This window comes from Acyrthosiphon pisum, chromosome X (genome assembly GCF_005508785.2).
Source record: "Acyrthosiphon pisum isolate AL4f chromosome X, pea_aphid_22Mar2018_4r6ur, whole genome shotgun sequence".
NCBI lineage: Eukaryota > Metazoa > Arthropoda > Insecta > Hemiptera > Aphididae > Acyrthosiphon > Acyrthosiphon pisum.
This window is the reverse complement of record NC_042493.1, coordinates 2991647-3008666: the sequence shown is the minus strand read 5'-3', so window position 1 is coordinate 3008666 and position 17020 is coordinate 2991647. Positions and strand designations below refer to the sequence as shown.

The 17020-nt window shown below is 29.8% G+C and overlaps 2 protein-coding genes across 2 annotated transcripts in view; one reads left to right on the top strand and one right to left on the bottom strand.

The window, feature by feature from the left end:
• LOC100158732 (protein eyes shut) overlaps positions 1 to 9118 on the top strand; it is a 57677-nt gene extending 48559 nt beyond the window's left edge. Inside the window, exons 17-22 of the mRNA XM_016807332.2 lie at positions 5543 to 5734; positions 6710 to 6951; positions 7043 to 7187; positions 8298 to 8473; positions 8572 to 8812; positions 8869 to 9118. Of these exons, the coding sequence (XP_016662821.1) occupies positions 5543 to 5734; positions 6710 to 6951; positions 7043 to 7187; positions 8298 to 8473; positions 8572 to 8812; positions 8869 to 9026 (1154 nt within the window). The 3' untranslated portion in view covers positions 9027 to 9118. The remainder of the gene's footprint in view (positions 1 to 5542; positions 5735 to 6709; positions 6952 to 7042; positions 7188 to 8297; positions 8474 to 8571; positions 8813 to 8868) is intronic.
• Positions 9076 to 16202, bottom strand: Dars2 (aspartyl-tRNA synthetase, mitochondrial). Its single transcript, NM_001205170.1, has 13 exons — positions 16070 to 16202; positions 15863 to 15994; positions 15257 to 15398; positions 14605 to 14781; positions 14436 to 14533; positions 14276 to 14374; positions 13309 to 13479; positions 13072 to 13248; positions 12283 to 12462; positions 9866 to 10156; positions 9616 to 9795; positions 9368 to 9554; positions 9076 to 9290 (listed from the first exon to the last, which is right to left on the bottom strand). Exons 2-13 carry the CDS (start codon positions 15926 to 15928, stop codon positions 9121 to 9123), a joined length of 1938 nt encoding a protein of 645 aa, NP_001192099.1. The 5' UTR covers positions 15929 to 15994; positions 16070 to 16202; the 3' UTR covers positions 9076 to 9120.
• Positions 16203 to 17020: the final 818 nt, after the last annotated feature.

Sequence of the window (17020 nt, the reverse complement as noted above, 5' to 3'; positions counted from 1 at the left end):
CATCATTGTAAAATCAATACAATTCATAGTTCCACTCAGAATCTAAAAAATATTTATAAGTGTATTTTAATTTAATAATCGTAATTTTTTAAAATTAAATTAAAAATTATTTTTTTTGAAGACATTAACCAGCAGGTAAATACATTAACCAGCAGGTAAATACATTTTATACCTAGTGGCTACTATATATATATAAATATATATATATATATATATAATTTATTACTTTACTAGTATTTAAAATAAACCCAAATATAGCCAATAGCAATATAAAATCATGGCATGGTCTCAACAAAACTGATGTACTGAACAACATAGGTATATATTGAAAGTCGTGACCAAAATACCAAATACTAATAACTAATAAGTATTGATACCTATAATTAATAGTTAATACCTATGTAGTATTATTTGCCAACCAATTTCCCAAGCAGTATTCTTATAATTTAGTAACGAATATCATAGTTCGTAGCTATATTTACCAGTTTTACGGAAATCACAAGATCATAATTTATATTTTATTTCTCTACAGCTCAACGCCCCTAGTTTAGTTATATATTTTAGTTAACTTATATCCGTCGACTCGGCAAGTAAATATGTTAATTAATAGTTAATTAATTTCCCATAGTCTTAGTTCTTGTAGTTTATTAGAGAAATGTAGCTACTGTACAATAATAAACCGAATTTAGTCTATTATATTTATATTTTATATTTATATTTTATTATAAATAACATAAAACATTTTTTTAAAAATTTTTTTTCGGCTTGACAATTTTTGTAGGGTGCTTAGCTTTCAAAATTTGTGTTTTTTCTAGACAACTAAACACCCGTATTAACCAATATTAACCCAAATAATAACAGTAAAAAATCTGAAACCCGAATAAATGATTCGGGTGCTAAGCCCTGATTTTCAAACAAATATATCATAATATGGGGAAATTTTAAAAAGAAAAATATTTTTTCATAAACTTTTTACAAAATATTATGAACTAAATTATGAATATGAATCTAAATTTGAACTAAATATGAACATAATATTTTCTATCAAACTATTAAAAAAAATAAAACAACGATGAATACCTTATGGGAATATAGTTTTTTATATATATATAATGTATTATAATATTAAGTAGGGACTAGGGATATAATATATAAAAAAAAATTTTTACTTACGCTTCTATTTTCTTTTTATGGATCTGAAGTAATTCCTTGTGCAGCTTAACATATGCTGCTTCAAGTTTTTTTTTTTCTTTTTCAGATTGAATTTCTTTTTCCTTTCTTTTCATCCTACTGATTCGGGCCGCCTCGTTATTCTTTTGACGCTTCAAGTAATAATTGGGATCGCGATCGGCAGAACTCATGTTGATTGAAGAAGCTGCAAAATAAAATTGCAAAAACTTAAGAAAAATAAAATTGCACGTTTTTTCACCAATCTAAGCTAATACTCACAGAAAGGTCCGTCCTCGTTAAAATAAAATTGTAGAATGAGTAACGTGTGTATTTCACAGCGTTCAACGGCAGTAGTATTTCTCGAATGTACTTAAACTGAATAGATTTCCTGTTTCATTCTTCTGGCTCGATAACGGAAACATAATAATATAGGTACGCTGGATATAATATAATTTTCTGTAAATTACCTATAAGATAGGCATTTAACAATGATGTTTAAGAAACTCGTTTAAAAACTATTAATGTCTCTATGTTTGCAATTGGCAGTGGTGTAGTAGAGGGTACACGCGGATACACACCTTCTAATTTTATAGGTATTTATGCATGTACCTACCCTAAACGAAAACCGTGGTACGTAGGTTAGGCGTAGCCCCACCAAGTTATTTTATACAATGATTAAGGCGTGTACCCATACATTTTTTTAGGACTACACCACTTGTTGGTTAAGTGTATACCTAAATATTTTAAATATAGAATCTGGGTACCCATATTATATTATCTGAGGTTTGCCTACCTATATGACAATATGCCAAGTTGCTGATCACTGTTTCGACGAATAATAAATTAATTTATGTAAAATAATCTACCGATACCCCCATCTATGTTTTCATTTACTTTATTGTAGGTACACTTAAAGACTAAAGAGGTACTATGGTATAATAGTCATGGTCTCATGGACATGCTAATTGTGGTGGGGATGATGGGTGGGGCTTAGTTCTGTTGGTAGTGGTGAGGTTAACAGTGCAATTCTAAGGTGCTAATGTTGTCAGCGTTTCTCCGGCCGGGTGTAAATTTAAAGATCGATTTATATTTTTTTTGGTATCAATTTTAGATAATATAATTTGTTTAAGAAATATATATTTATTATTAAACCTTTTCTAAGTGTTTCATGACGGGCGATTGTAAACTCTCCAGATTTTAATGACATGTAAATCTCCAGATGGTAAATTCTCCCGGGTCTACTTCAATACTAGGTACCTGATGGGAGCATGTAAAGTCTAACGCGTCAATTTCAGTAATACTAAATTTAATTTTAAAAAGTAAATTATATAATAATAAAAATCAATGTCTTTAAAATTTCTGTGGGCTATATAACTATAGTAAAAATACAAATAAAATAAATCAAATATACATTCAAATATTATTTAAAAAAAAGTGGATAAGTGGATGTCGCTCTACTGTGCAGATTTATGTGACAAAATTGCTGTTATATTTTGATAAAAATTTTAATTAATCTCTTAATTTTTTATGAAGGTTTATTATAAACGTATTATATAAGTTTATAAATTATAATTATATTGTTATGCAAACATAGGTACAATTTAATTGATTATGTGTTGAATGGACATTACATAACATTACCATATTCCATTTATTTGCAGAAAACCTTACTTAAAAAATGCATTAAGTAGAATACTAGAATCCATAGATTATTGAAAATGTATACAATTGTACCTATTCTTGGATTTTGAAACAAAAATTACTTTTATCAACTGAACCATTCAGAAACAGGCGCATCCAAGTTGGGTCCCTAACACTGGGAATAGGGGTTAATCACAGGTAGGTAGTAAACCAGTTAGGTCACGGATTATTTTAGACAAGTAATACAAATTTAAAATAAAAAAAAAATATTAAAAAATGGTAAAAATCAAATACATATTTTTATAATATAAAATACGATTCAAAAATATCACTTTTGTGTAATTATTAATAATTCATTTAATTGTTCCTTCAATATTATTGATATATTATAATTAACCATTTTGTCCCGTAATTTTTTCTATTTTAGTTTCAACGTTTTTAACTATAGATAAAGCTTCGATTAATGGAACATGTTGGGTTTCGAGTTTAGTGATTTCTGCTGGTATGAAACCATAATTAGAATGAATGAATGCCAAGTTGGTTTCCATAGAACTATCCGACAAAAGATGTTGAGCTTGGTCAATAGAAATAGCATCATTTGAATTTAATAATTGTATTACTTTTTTTACTTCTACAAAATTTTCACAATAGTAGGACGCGGCATTTATCCATGTCCCCCATCGGGTTATTATGGGCTGAGGAGGTAAATTAATACCTGGAGCTTCTTCTTTAATAAAATAATAAACAATAAAATACGGTTAGGAGACTTTAAAAATATTTGTTTTACTTTGGCGATAAGCTTATCAATTTTTGGTAAATTACTTCTAATGGTTTCAGCGACTATATATACCGTGAGCCAGGCAAGTTATGTGCACTATTTTAGAATATAAAACTTTAATTGTAGAAGCTGCTTTGACCATATAAGGGGCCGCGTCAGATAAAAATAATAAAACGTCATCGTGACGTATTGCATTGGGCCATAATATAAACATGGACTTGTCAAAAAGTTTGGCTATTGTAGAATGGTTAGCTTTTACAAGAAATTCCGTAGTGAGTAAAAATATCTTGCCAGGATGATCAAATTCCAAGGTTCCGATTACAACGTTTGCTATGAAACGTCCACTTGTATCTGTTGATTCATCAATAGATACCCATATTTTTTTACCAGTTACATAATTTCTGATAATTTTCATAGTATCATCGTAGCAATCATTTACATATGTTTTGCGTAAAGTAGTAACTATTGGAATTTCTTTTCCAGTGTATTTTTCCAAAAATGACCGGAAATGTATGTTACTAATTTTATGTAACGGAATATTACTTGACATCAATGCTTTACACAGATCAAACGAAAAATTTGACTTTTTTGTATTTGTTACTAATTGTTGAACTTGTGACTTTGTATTGTTTTTCTTACTTACTGTCCTAGAATGTTTATCTGTTTTTAGATGTTGTATCACAATATATCGTCTATCGGCACATATTTGCACTTCACACATTTTACAAAAGAGAATACTGCCATCAGAAGAAAATATAGCGTCACCAAATTCTGATACGTAATTTTTTAAAATGGCTGATTTAATCGGTTTGACTTTTGGCATTTTAACGGACGAAATAGACGTGACAAAGTATAACGAACGACTACAGTACGTGCCACAAAAACGTGCGGATGATTCTTGCAACCCCACTACTGTTAGGATTTTGGTATTTTTAAATATAACTGAAAGCTGATAGACGATAATATATGTTATTGAAGGACAAGTTTTTATCTTAACGACCAAAATGCGATAATCGCTCTATAGAAATAATAAGTAGGTATTACAACAAATATAGAAATTTGTTCACTGCTGCGTTTAATTACTTTTATTTTATTTATTAAGTTATATAATCTTAAATATAAACGAAAATTATGAAAAATAGTTAAAATTGCAGTAAAATTAAAAAAATCGCCAAAATTACATTTATTGCAATATAATTTTTTTTTTTTGTTTAAATTAAGAGTTTAACGAAACATCTCACTCAGCAATAAATATAACCATTAAAAAAAAACGTGCAAATGCAACAACTTCACTGCCCTAATTATAAACAAATATTTCACTTCATGTCACGTATAAATATAATATGTAGAATTGATTCGATTTTGTAAAATTAATGTCTTATACACTATATAGTTAGGTATACATTTTTCCAACGCAAAAGAGATTTTTTTAAATCGTATTTTATATTGTAAAATATGTATTTTTAATTTTTGGTTTTTAACATTTTTAATATGACGTTATTGATTGTATTGTATAATATTAATATTGTATTACCTACATAATATTATATTATGTGAAATTCTAATAATTTATATTTTTATTGGAAAAAAATCATATCTACCTGTGTTCAAAAATTGATCATAGACAGTCCTAAGTCTGTTACGATGGGAAGGAAAACGTTAGTTTAGTGTACCAAGTACTTGCCGAAAAAATCTGCTATAAAATCAACTATAGTATAGACATTTTATTTTTGGGACCCATCTGAGATGTAGCCTCGGAAACTAACGACTTTTTTTCGTTTGTCGATTCTTATAATTTTTCATCGAGATTATTATTTACGTTTACCCGGGAAGGGGGGAGAGGGCTGACGTTTCCAAGAGTTTGATGGACGGTACTCAGTGGACTACTCACCTTACATGAAAATCAAATCAGTCACTGCAGTTTTACTGATTTCCTTTCCTTTCTGTCTCCAGTTGGCGAAACGCGACGTCAAGACGACGTGCTGGTGGTCCGCAGCGGCCGAGTGTTGACGCTGTCGGAATGGCATAGCGTAAGAGTGGGCCGGTATCGCCGCAAGCTGTACCTGTGGGTCGACGGGATGGTCAACTACGCCGTCCTGCAGCCGTCTGAGGGCATTTCGAACTTTGACAATCTCATTTACTTCGGTATGTATTGAACCCGTGAGTATACTGAGCCGTTCTTAGGATTTGCGTAGCCTGGTTGGAAAATATTGCAAAAACTATAACATATAGTTGTATTTACAAATGTATTTTCAAAAAATCCACTTATTTTTGATTTTCTTATGAATTGATTGAAATCAACAAACTTCAGAAGGATTGCCCAAATTATGTAGAAGCAGAAAAATAATGTAGTAATTGAATTACACTGAAAAAGTAAAGCTCTACAGTGGCGGCAATTGTCTATCGAACTTGATAAAATTATTTTAATACCTATACACACCTGGACCTGATACCCAAGCACTAATTCAGGGAGAAATACCTTGATAATTTATTTAAATCGGTAGGTAGGTCATAGGTAAATAGTAAATACAATGAACTATATGCTACATTTGCATTATTTGCACCGACGGGCCAAGTTGAAGTTACCGCTGTAATTCTACGAATAATAATAATAATAATAATAATAATAATAATTAATAAGTAATAACTAATAAGTAATATTTAATTAAGTGGCTTAACTTTTTAACTCATTAATCCCTTGTATACATTGAGATATTGGACAACCGCCATTGGTATATACTGTATATATTATATATATGTATATACTGCTATGGACGACACCATATCTCCAAGATTGAAATATTCTATTAACAGTGCATAGAATAATGACAGCCATATAAATATGAACATTTATAAGAAATTCCTTCTCTATTTTTCCTACGGAACAAAAACTTTCAAATGCTATGGAATTATATTATACTCAAAACCATTTCTTTTATATATTTTTTTTTGCGTCATTGCCTTCTCGCCCCTTTAGAACGGCCCTGCCCGCAACACATGGTCGATGAGCCATACTGTCAATCAGTTTAATCAGACGTCGTCGTCGACACGCATAAATTATATTATACTTATAGGTCCCTCAAAACGCACTTGTAATAATCGCTTTTCACATCGGTTTAGGAGGTTTGCCAGATCTGTCTCGCATGCCACCCGGCTCCACGGCTGGACTTCCGGTTCCATTTGCCGGATGCATACGCAGACTGTCGATCGACTACGAGACGATAACACTCAATTATTCGTCGATCACCGCTGGTAGGAACATTGCCGATTGCGACGGGACACCGTGCGGCGGCGACTTGTGCCACCATGGCGGAAGCTGTTGGTTGGACATGGACATGAAACCACACTGCCATTGCCTTCAGGTGCGTTTTCGTTTTTATTTTTCCGTCATATTATACGTGTTATCGATCTCGTCATAAATGTAATTGTTTAAATATCGATTTGATCACCAAGGAGTTCACCGGAGACTCGTGTAACAAGAAAGCGCCTTGTACCGAATTCAAGTGCCAGAACAAAGGCCACTGCGTAAGTGAAAGCGGCAATACGTCGTTCGTGTGCAAATGCCCTCCAGGCTGGGACGGTCCGTTCTGTACAAAAGGTATGTTCCGAAACGATATTGCAAAAAAATGTTCTTATCATAGCGTTACTATAACGTTTAGGCACGTTTTCAATGAAGTGCCTATAAGTTACCTACTACCAATACTAGCGAGTAATATAAAACAAAATACATTTAAAGGTAAATTTGGGTGGTCCAAGCTTAACAAAAATATTTTTTTTTGGCCTATAAAATATGGTTAAAATGTATTAAAATTAAATTTTAACTTGAAAAATGTTACAAATATTTCTCAAAAGTAGTTCTTTCTGGAATTAATTATTAATTGTAGACACTTAACAATTTTTTTTAGAAACATTTGAAGTTCAAATTTTGACAAAAATGAATATTTAAATGATAAATACTCGCTAGAGCACCTATTACAGTTAGACTCCGTATCTAACTGCCAGAGTATCAGACTAACTCAGTTAGTAGATTAATTTCAATCTTTTTTCCTAATTCAAGACTCTGTACTAACCCACAAAATAAAATAAAAATATAAACATAATAATTAAATATCAAAAACAAAAATAATTATACAAAATATAATAAATTAAGTTTTTTATAAAAAAAGAATGTAAACATTTGATTATAATTTTGTTTCTGAATAATTTTTATATAAATGTATAAATGTTCATAATATGTACTGTTTATATGTAATGTTTATTAGTACTCTATCATCACCGATAAGAAGTTATCCTCAGTAGTGAGATAGGCCATTCAACCAATTTAATTTTTATTCTCCTTATATTATTTGTAATTCTTGTTTAGCAAATAAATAAATGTATTATTATTAAAAAAAAAATTATCTTAATCACACCTATGGATCATTGATATAAAATGATTTGGGTAAATGACAGCACAATGTTTGAATAAAATCTGTATTTAAATAATTGAAAATAAGTTTAATTCCCTAAACAATTTATAGGTTTACATATTTAAATTTAGAAGTTATTAAGTATTTGATAAAATTATAGCTTAAGCACTTGAAAAGTTTTAAGAATAAAGTTACAAATAGCTAACAATAGTATTTCAAGTACCTTAAAATGTTAAAATTTATTGTTTATGTAATAATATTTAACTAAATATAAAAAAATATTGTGATCCTTTTTTTAGAGCTTCCAACTGGTCCACCACTATTCAAAGGACATGGGTATTTAATTCTTAGCAAACTGTCTTCCCTTACTAAAAGAGAAGGTAACGACGAGGCGACCATGGATAACGAAACACAATTCATAAGTTTAAACTTTTCAACGGTACATGACAACGGATTGTTAATTTGGACATCACAGGTACCCACTATAATGATCTTTACCAAAAATCCATAAAATATAGGTACTGTTTAGTAACTAATATTAGATGTATTAAATGAAAATTTTAATATTTAAAGGAAGAGTGGTACATGGGTTTAGGAATAATTAATGGATCATTGACAGTAACATTTGCGCAGAATTATAAAAGACCCAATAAACTGACAGCACCGAAATCTAACATAACCAATAGTGAATGGCATACGGTGAGGTTGAATGTCACAAAATCAGATATAACATTAGAATTAGATGATTGGATATCAGATCCATATCACCACAATATAGATTCGTTCAATTTGAATGATAACATAATTTATCTAGGTAATAAAAGTCTAGAAATATTGTAGCATGTTTTCTTACAAAAAATATTTTTACAGGAGGAGTTCCAGAAGAGAAATTCTTCTTAAATGATAGACAAGAGTTATTTAAAAGCAATTTTCGAGGATGCATCGAACAACTGACTGTTCAAGAAAATGTTATAACTGATTTCAAACACTATGAGAGCGTAAATGTAGATGTGTGTGATACATGGTGAAATAATGTCAGTTACATAAATGTGAGCAAAATAATCAACTCCAAAGAATTCAATTTCAATCAGTCAATCAATATACTTATGTTTATTATTAATATTATGATTTTTCTATATTGTCAATTTTTAAATGATATCTTTTCATATCTTCGGTAGTGATTTCGGTCGGGGCTCCAGACAACAGGTCTTTTCCTTCAAAAGTCTTAGGAAAAGCAATAACATCACGAATGCTATTTGTGTTGCACAAAATTGATAGTAATCTATCAACACCTAAAACACATGAAAATATTTTCATGATATACAATTTATTGACCAATTAATAGTGGTTAATTTTGAATAGTTTTTACCTAAAGCTATTCCGCCATGTGGAGGACAACCAGACTTCAATGCTTCGACAAGATGAGACATAGTTTCGATAGGTATATTTAAAATGGATCCAATAACTTTTGTTTGCAGATTGGCATCGTGTATACGAATTGAACCTCCTCCTACCTCACTTCCATTCAATACCAAATCGTAATGAAACCCTTTAACCTATGAAAATAATTTGAAATAATATTGCTATAAAGATGTATGTTTAAAAAATTTAATTTACCTCTAATAAGTTATCAGAAGTAATTTCTGTTTGTGGTTGCGTGAATGGGTGATGAACTGATTGAATTTGATTAGAATCCATTTCAAATAAAGGAAAATTGATTATCCAAACAAAACGCCAACGGTCATCACTTGAATTATCTACTTTGAAATGTTCGTTAATTTTACCCAGTACTGATAGCTGTAATTTTAAGATTAATTATAAAAATATGTTGAAAATTCAACCCAGTAGTTTAAAGTTAATAACTTACAGATTTATATTTTGAACCACTAGCAATCGCAACTAAATCATGTTCAGATATATTATCAGCAGCCAACATAGCTGCTACGTCAATCCCATTAATTATTTTTTTAATATTTTCTTTGAAAGTTTCAACTGATCTGATATTTAAAAGACTGAATTTAACATCTGGGTAATTGGTGGATATTAATATTTTCAAATCATTTATTTGTTTCTTTGTCAGTTTGTCTTCAGCATTTTTTAAAACAAGTGCAAAAACTTCATTTGTTGCATTTGGTATGTACTTTGTCCAGTTTGAAATCTGTAAATAATAATTGAATGCACATTTAATTTATGAGCATATATATTTATCTATGATAGTTACAACTGTAACCATAAATTATTATTTGTATTTTTTATTTTATAAGGATAAAATATGTTTTAAAAAATGTAATAAAATAAAACTTTTGAGGCATTGAATGCATCAATCAACATTATGGGCGAGTGCTAATAATGTATAATAGGTATAATAATAGTATATTATGCAAATCAAAGACAGTACAAAATTATAGGTATATATAAGATAAATTATAAAGATTTGCAACTCCCCTATGTAATGCAATATTTATTGGTTTATTTGCATGCAAATTAAGAGTTGAACTTAGCATTGGAATATTTGCCAATAGAGAACAGTATTGGCAACCCTTACAATAACAGACACAATTTATTACAGTGATTTCTTGATTAATACATTGTATGTATTCAATAAGTATGATTAGATATTTATTAAAATCAAAATATATTTGGGCAATAGTATTATTGGTTATACTCAATGGCAATATGTGATCTAACGTATTCTTGTGAGCTACATAAGTACAATATAACTATAAATATGAGTATAGTTTGCTGTCTATCAATGTTTTGTGTTCTTCTATAAATAGGATACCCACAATTTTATGATTATCATATTATTTATTATTTTAAACAACTTTATACATTTTATCTTTGCGCCTCCCAGTGGCAATGTCATTACTTATTATATTCAATGCTACTTTTAGGAAATAATAGTTTAGTTGGTTCAGTGCAATTTTAGGTGTATTAATCCGAATATTTTATAGTATATTTAATCTGAATAATTTAAACCACAGTTGTCTATATATATACATGTATATATATAAAGCTATTATAATATGTCTGTTTGTTTATCCTTTAAGCATACCTACTCTATTCACCCAATCGCGATGAAACTTTTGTGGCAGGCTTTAAGCTCCCCAAGAAGAAAGGTTTCTATTACAAACAAAATCAGTCAAAAAAATTGTATACATCATGCATGTGTATGATAAGATTTTTAATGTAACATAAACCATAACAACAATACCGTTTACCAACTTTAAATTAAAACAATGTAATATGCCTTGCACACAAAAATCATCGATTGTTAGGTCTACACCGCAAGCACGGAAAAAAGAGAAAACTCGAGCCTCTAAATAGTATGAGCAAAATGAAGAAACATTGGTTGCTGCTCAAGAACGCAGTGCACTAAGCCCGTTAGAAAAAAAAATTGAAACATTATATTTAGAAATTATACACTTACATATGTACCTTGCGGAATTTGCCTATACTACTCGCATAATCACAAGCGAGTTGGTGTGAGTTTACACCATTTGGCACAAAAAAGACAAGGCGAGATTAATATTATATAATCGAACGTGTTCTGAATGATTCACAGCTGATCAATGTAGATCCTAAACTATGATTGGTAGACTTAAAATGTTCACAGTACCTTCGTACCATCACGTGTGCACAAAGAATTTCACAGGTTTCACATATTAAAATGGTCTTTGCACAATCATTATGAGATTCACGATGGCCGATGGAAATCAAAAATTTTACAAAATATTTGTTACAATTTAAAATAGAATAGTAGAACATTTTTAAGCTTTCAAAATCGTTACACAAAATATTAAATAACAAATTGAACAAAGTTTGAATCATACAAGAGTTGGCATTTTTAATGGGCAACAAAGTGCACAGGGTCAGCTAGTAACTTATAATTTATAAATAATAAATAATAATTATGTTAGTGGTTTTTTTTTATCTATAAAATCATAATAATATTTTTATCTTGTTTTTATTTAAATAATTATTTATTTCATGTAACATCCCTGAATTTAATATTTTTTTAGTAACCCCATAATTTACAACATGTTTTTTTATTAAAACAATGTACATCATAATGACAAAAATTTTATTTTTACTGAAAATCATCATTCTCATGGAGCTGATCCAATAAGTTATAGGAGCAAAAAAAAATTATTTCTTACAAATAAGTAATAACCTTTCGAACAGATCATTTTTTGAATACATGAACTTATACCCCTTGGGAGATAGCAGTATATTTTCAAAAAAAATAATGAAGTGAATATGTTAGTATTATTGAAATATTACTTTTGTACTACGCCCAATATCTGGTTTATCACTACCATATGTGACCATTGCTTCCTCATACGACAATCGAGGAAATGGTATTTTGATTTTACCCAATTCCGATGGCCAAACAAATGATAATAACTCTTCAATGAGTAACATTACTCCATCTTGGTTGGTAAATGACATTTCAATATCCAGCTAAAAAAATATGTCAACAGATAAGTTCATAACTTATAACTAGGGCAGAGGACGTATAGCCCTACAACATACACTACAAATATCTTCTAGCTTAAGCTAATTACCTAATAAGCTAATAAACAAAATTCAATATTTTTAAATTAAATATTAAATATAGCATCTAAAATTATAGTTGCATTATATAGGAAATAGACAATACTCAATTCGGTAAGATTATACACTCAAATATTTAATCAACCTGCAGCCATTACAACAGTATGTGGAGGGTTTTAAATAATCAAATGGTATAAGAACTGTTTATCCTTTGGTAAACTTTATTTAAATTTATCCCAGTGTATAAATAGCCTAACAAAATAAATACACTAAAAAATCATACAAATTAATTATATAGGTAAACTAAATATGTCTCAAAAGGGAAAAAAAATACATTGTACACAAAATATTGCAACATAAAATTATAGATTTGGCTTAGTCGGAAAATGGAACAAATGTGTTTCTAGCTGGCCGTTTGTTTTTATGACTGCGCAAAACAAATAAGAAGTACTCTGCCTTACTTATAAGTTATAATGCAAACAATATATATTTATTAATTTATTGACTTGTGTTTACTTGGGTAAATTCTGGCTGTCTGTCAGATTTGGCACCTTCATCCCTGTAGCATTTTGCTACTTGAAAATATCTATCCATGGAACCGACCATCAGCATTTGTTTTAATTGCTGAGGGCTTTGTACCAATGAATAACATTTTCCTTTTTCGTGAGTTGGTACAATGAACTCTTGTGCACCCTATAAGTAACAATTGATCTATTAAAATAAATGTAAATAAATTATTTAAATAATAATTACACCATGAGTCTTTTTGAATAATGTAGGAGTTTCTACTTCAACAAACTCTCGGTGATTAATCAAAAACTCTCTCATTTTCATCAACAACTTTGATCTTAGGCGTAAATTATATTGCATCTCAGGATATCGCAAATCCAAATAACGATATTTTAATCTTAACGATTCATTTGCCTGTAATAAAAATAAGATTTTTATTAAAAACAAATTTTAAGAGCCCATCCCACCAGCATAATATATTGTCTCCATTCTCTGTCTTACATATAGAGTATAGACAACATGGTCATTTGTGTTCAGTCATTTCAATATTGTGTGGTTAGCTTTATACTAGAGTGCATTGACCTATTTACTATGTTAACAAATATTTAGAAATACTCTTAACAGTCATACTATAGTCTGTCCAGCAAGAGAGCTCAACCAGGTGGCGACCAAAACACATCGTAGTTCATGCAAGACTGGTGGTGACCGTCCACATGGTGGGATAAATTAGACCTCACGCTGTCAATTTAATGTATGACAAAGTTGCACTCTTTAGATAGACAAAGTATAGCTCAAACATTAAAATATCCTAAAAAACCATAAAGAGACAGATGATGTTTTTACCTTTGATTAAAGTAATTGATTAGGTTAATTCAATCAAATATTCAAGCTAACAACACAATATTGGAACTGCTGAACAAAGACAACACATGTGTAAATGATGTTTTATACTCTATTCATTTTCAGAGTTTACCCAATTGTGCGCATGCATACTGAGCCGCTAGAACATTCAGACCCCCCCAGTAGGAGATCAGCATCTGTGATTGGTTGGTGATTGGCAGTGCTCGTCGTAGTAGGTAGCTGCTACTGGCGACGATCACCACTACCGCTCCAAAGACGCGGTGGCCTGCGCAGCCGCGACCGGTTTTCGTTGAGCGAGTGGGTCAACTCTTGGCGAATAGAGTATATAAACTTAGAATGTAATGGTTACCTTATTAAATTTCCGTAATTGAAATGGAAGTTTGGTGTCAACCGCATTAAGTAATAGTAGTTGATCAACGATTACTTCTATCATTCCTGTCGATTGATCCTATAGTGAAATACAAGATATATGTAAATACTTAAACACCTTTTTGATAAATATAACTCACTTTGTTTATTTCCCCAACAGGCCTTAATTTTACGCTACCATAACACATCAAAACTGATTCCAGAGGTATTTGTTTAATAAAATCATTTAATTCTGTGCCTAATTTAAAATATAGTAATTAATTGGTTGATAAAGTTACAGAAATTATTAGGAAAAAACAATAATAATACTTGCGTTTTCAGGAATAACGAGTTGCGTTGAACCATAGCCATCCCTTAAAATTATAAAGCGATTCAATCGTACATACTCTAACCATCCACAAAGAATAACCGATTTTCCACAGTCTTCATTTCTTAGTTGGTCACAGGTGTGAGTACGAGAGGTATATAAATTAACATTTGAAAAGTCTATGAAGATAAAATTATAATAGTTAAATATTAAATTACACTTTTCATCAAAATATTGAGACAATTTAAAGACGCTTTTTAATCATAGACCTTATATTAATAAATGGAACATGGTGATAGCTCCCGCGGTGGACGTGGGTAACGCTGATTGTGTTGTTCCGTACTTCTGTACATATGAGTAGTGCAAAGATTATGACTATGCACAAGATTGTGCATAGTTAAAAATAAAAACAGCATAAATATGTGATTATCGTATTATATCATGTATCACAAGTCACAAACAAATTTAACGAATTATGATTAAATTTGTGTTGAGTCTTATTACTAACTTGTTTGGTTTTGGATATCAACAATTTTGTTATATTGACTTATAACAATACATAATATTTGCCATCACTGCACCCAACCCCGCCAGCCTTATATGCTCCGTCTATAGTTAGTATAAGGTCTATGATTATAATAATATACTGCTTACTGTGCAATCCAGACACATATTTGTGTTCTTTAACAATTTCTTTAATGTCTTGAGTTTTTGCGATTGAGAATTTGTACCGTTTTGTGAGTATATTATTCTTTATGTTTGCTGACAATATTTTCAAGTCACTTGACATTAAACTCTGTAAAGTAATCATACATTAATTAAATACATAGTTACTGTCTAAACTATACTCTATTTGAGTTAAGAAACATACTCGGAGGCTGACTTTTACCTACTCAAGTCCATAGCCTCCACAAGGTGGCAGGGGGGGGGATGTTGGACCTGGAGTACAGGGGCCTGTTGAAATGAATTTGTAACTTTTAAAATGTTGATAGGAATATTTATTTTATATTAAACAATATTTTATAGATTCCACAAGAACATTTAGTACAGGGGTCCTAAGTTTGATGTGGGGGGGTCTCCTCAGGGCTGGGGCTTCACTACATAACGGGTATATAGATAGTTATCACTGTAGACGGGGGAAACAAAATATAGATGTTCTCTAAGCGTCACAAGCTGTAATCTGGTCACTGGCGAGTATGTTTCATGTTTCATATCATCCATAGAGTATACCATATAGTACATAATACAATCAAAACTTGCCTGGTTAATATATTTCTGCAGAAAGAGATTTGTTTTACCTCCAATCAAGTATTTTGTGTGATACATATTTCTTGAATAATTAATACGATTTATTCTGTTACACAAGTTGCGTTAACACAAGACGTTTTCTGACTGTAAAATAAACATGAGTATAAAAGATTAAAATTGTAACATTTTGTACATTCAGTACTGAAGTGACAAACATACCATTTTGGACGATAGGGATCGTACTGTAAACATTAAGTCGATTTTCTGAAGACAATGAAAGGCGTACTTCGCAAAAAAAAAAATCATAATGTTTTGATAGAACGATTGCGGGTTGTAAACATTTATCATTTTGGAATGTGAATTGTTTTTGATAACATAATTTTAAATTATTATTCGTTATCAATGAAGATAACGTGAAGGCATAGACATAATGATCAATGTTCATTAATATTTTGTATCATTGGAGGTGAGACTAATATTATTCTGTGATACAAAATGTTATATCTACCCAATTTATATTATTGTTCATTATTTAGCAAGCATGGGCATAAAAGAGTTAAAAAGTTAAAGTTAAGTTAATTTAACTTTAACTTTTAAAATTTAATATTCATTTATTTAATAAATAAATAACGAGTCACTTTTAATCAAATCTAAGTTACATTAATTTATAAATAATAAAATAATAAATATAAAGTATAATAAAATAATTATTAATGATTTACCTATAATTGCATAAGCATTTCTTTTTTATTATTTTAAACCATACTACTGGCTATTTATATATTTAAATAAATAATAATAATATATAATTATAATAATAAATAATAAATAATAAATAATAAATAATAAATAAATAATAACAATAATAATGACTTAGGTTAATAAGTTAGTTGTATGTTTCCATATAAATATTAACTTAACTGAGTTTAAAAAAATTAGGACAACTATTACCTAACTTCAAACTGAAAGAAGTTCTTTTTAACAATTGTTAGAAATCTTCAATTGGGCTTCAAAATTCAAACATCACCTTTGTAAATTTCAAATTTTTGATAGGTCGGTATCTATCATAATTTTAAAGAATAAAAATTCAAGCTAATTATTATATTTATAATATTTTGATGCAGATGTAATTTTTTTTAAATTTAATTTTTTTGAACATTTAAGTACATT

Excerpts from the sequence above, each read along its gene's own strand:
- Dars2 (NM_001205170.1), bottom strand. The coding sequence starts at position 15,928 with ATGTATCACACAAAATACTTGATTGGAGGTAAAACAAATCTCTTTCTG. Across the intron at positions 13,249-13,308 it reads TATTCAAAAAGACTCATGGT|GGTGCACAAGAGTTCATTGT; the intron begins GTAATTATTATT and ends TGTTACTTATAG. Across the intron at positions 10,157-12,282 it reads ATATTGGGCGTAGTACAAAA|ATTTCAAACTGGACAAAGTA; the intron begins GTAATATTTCAA and ends TATTATTTACAG.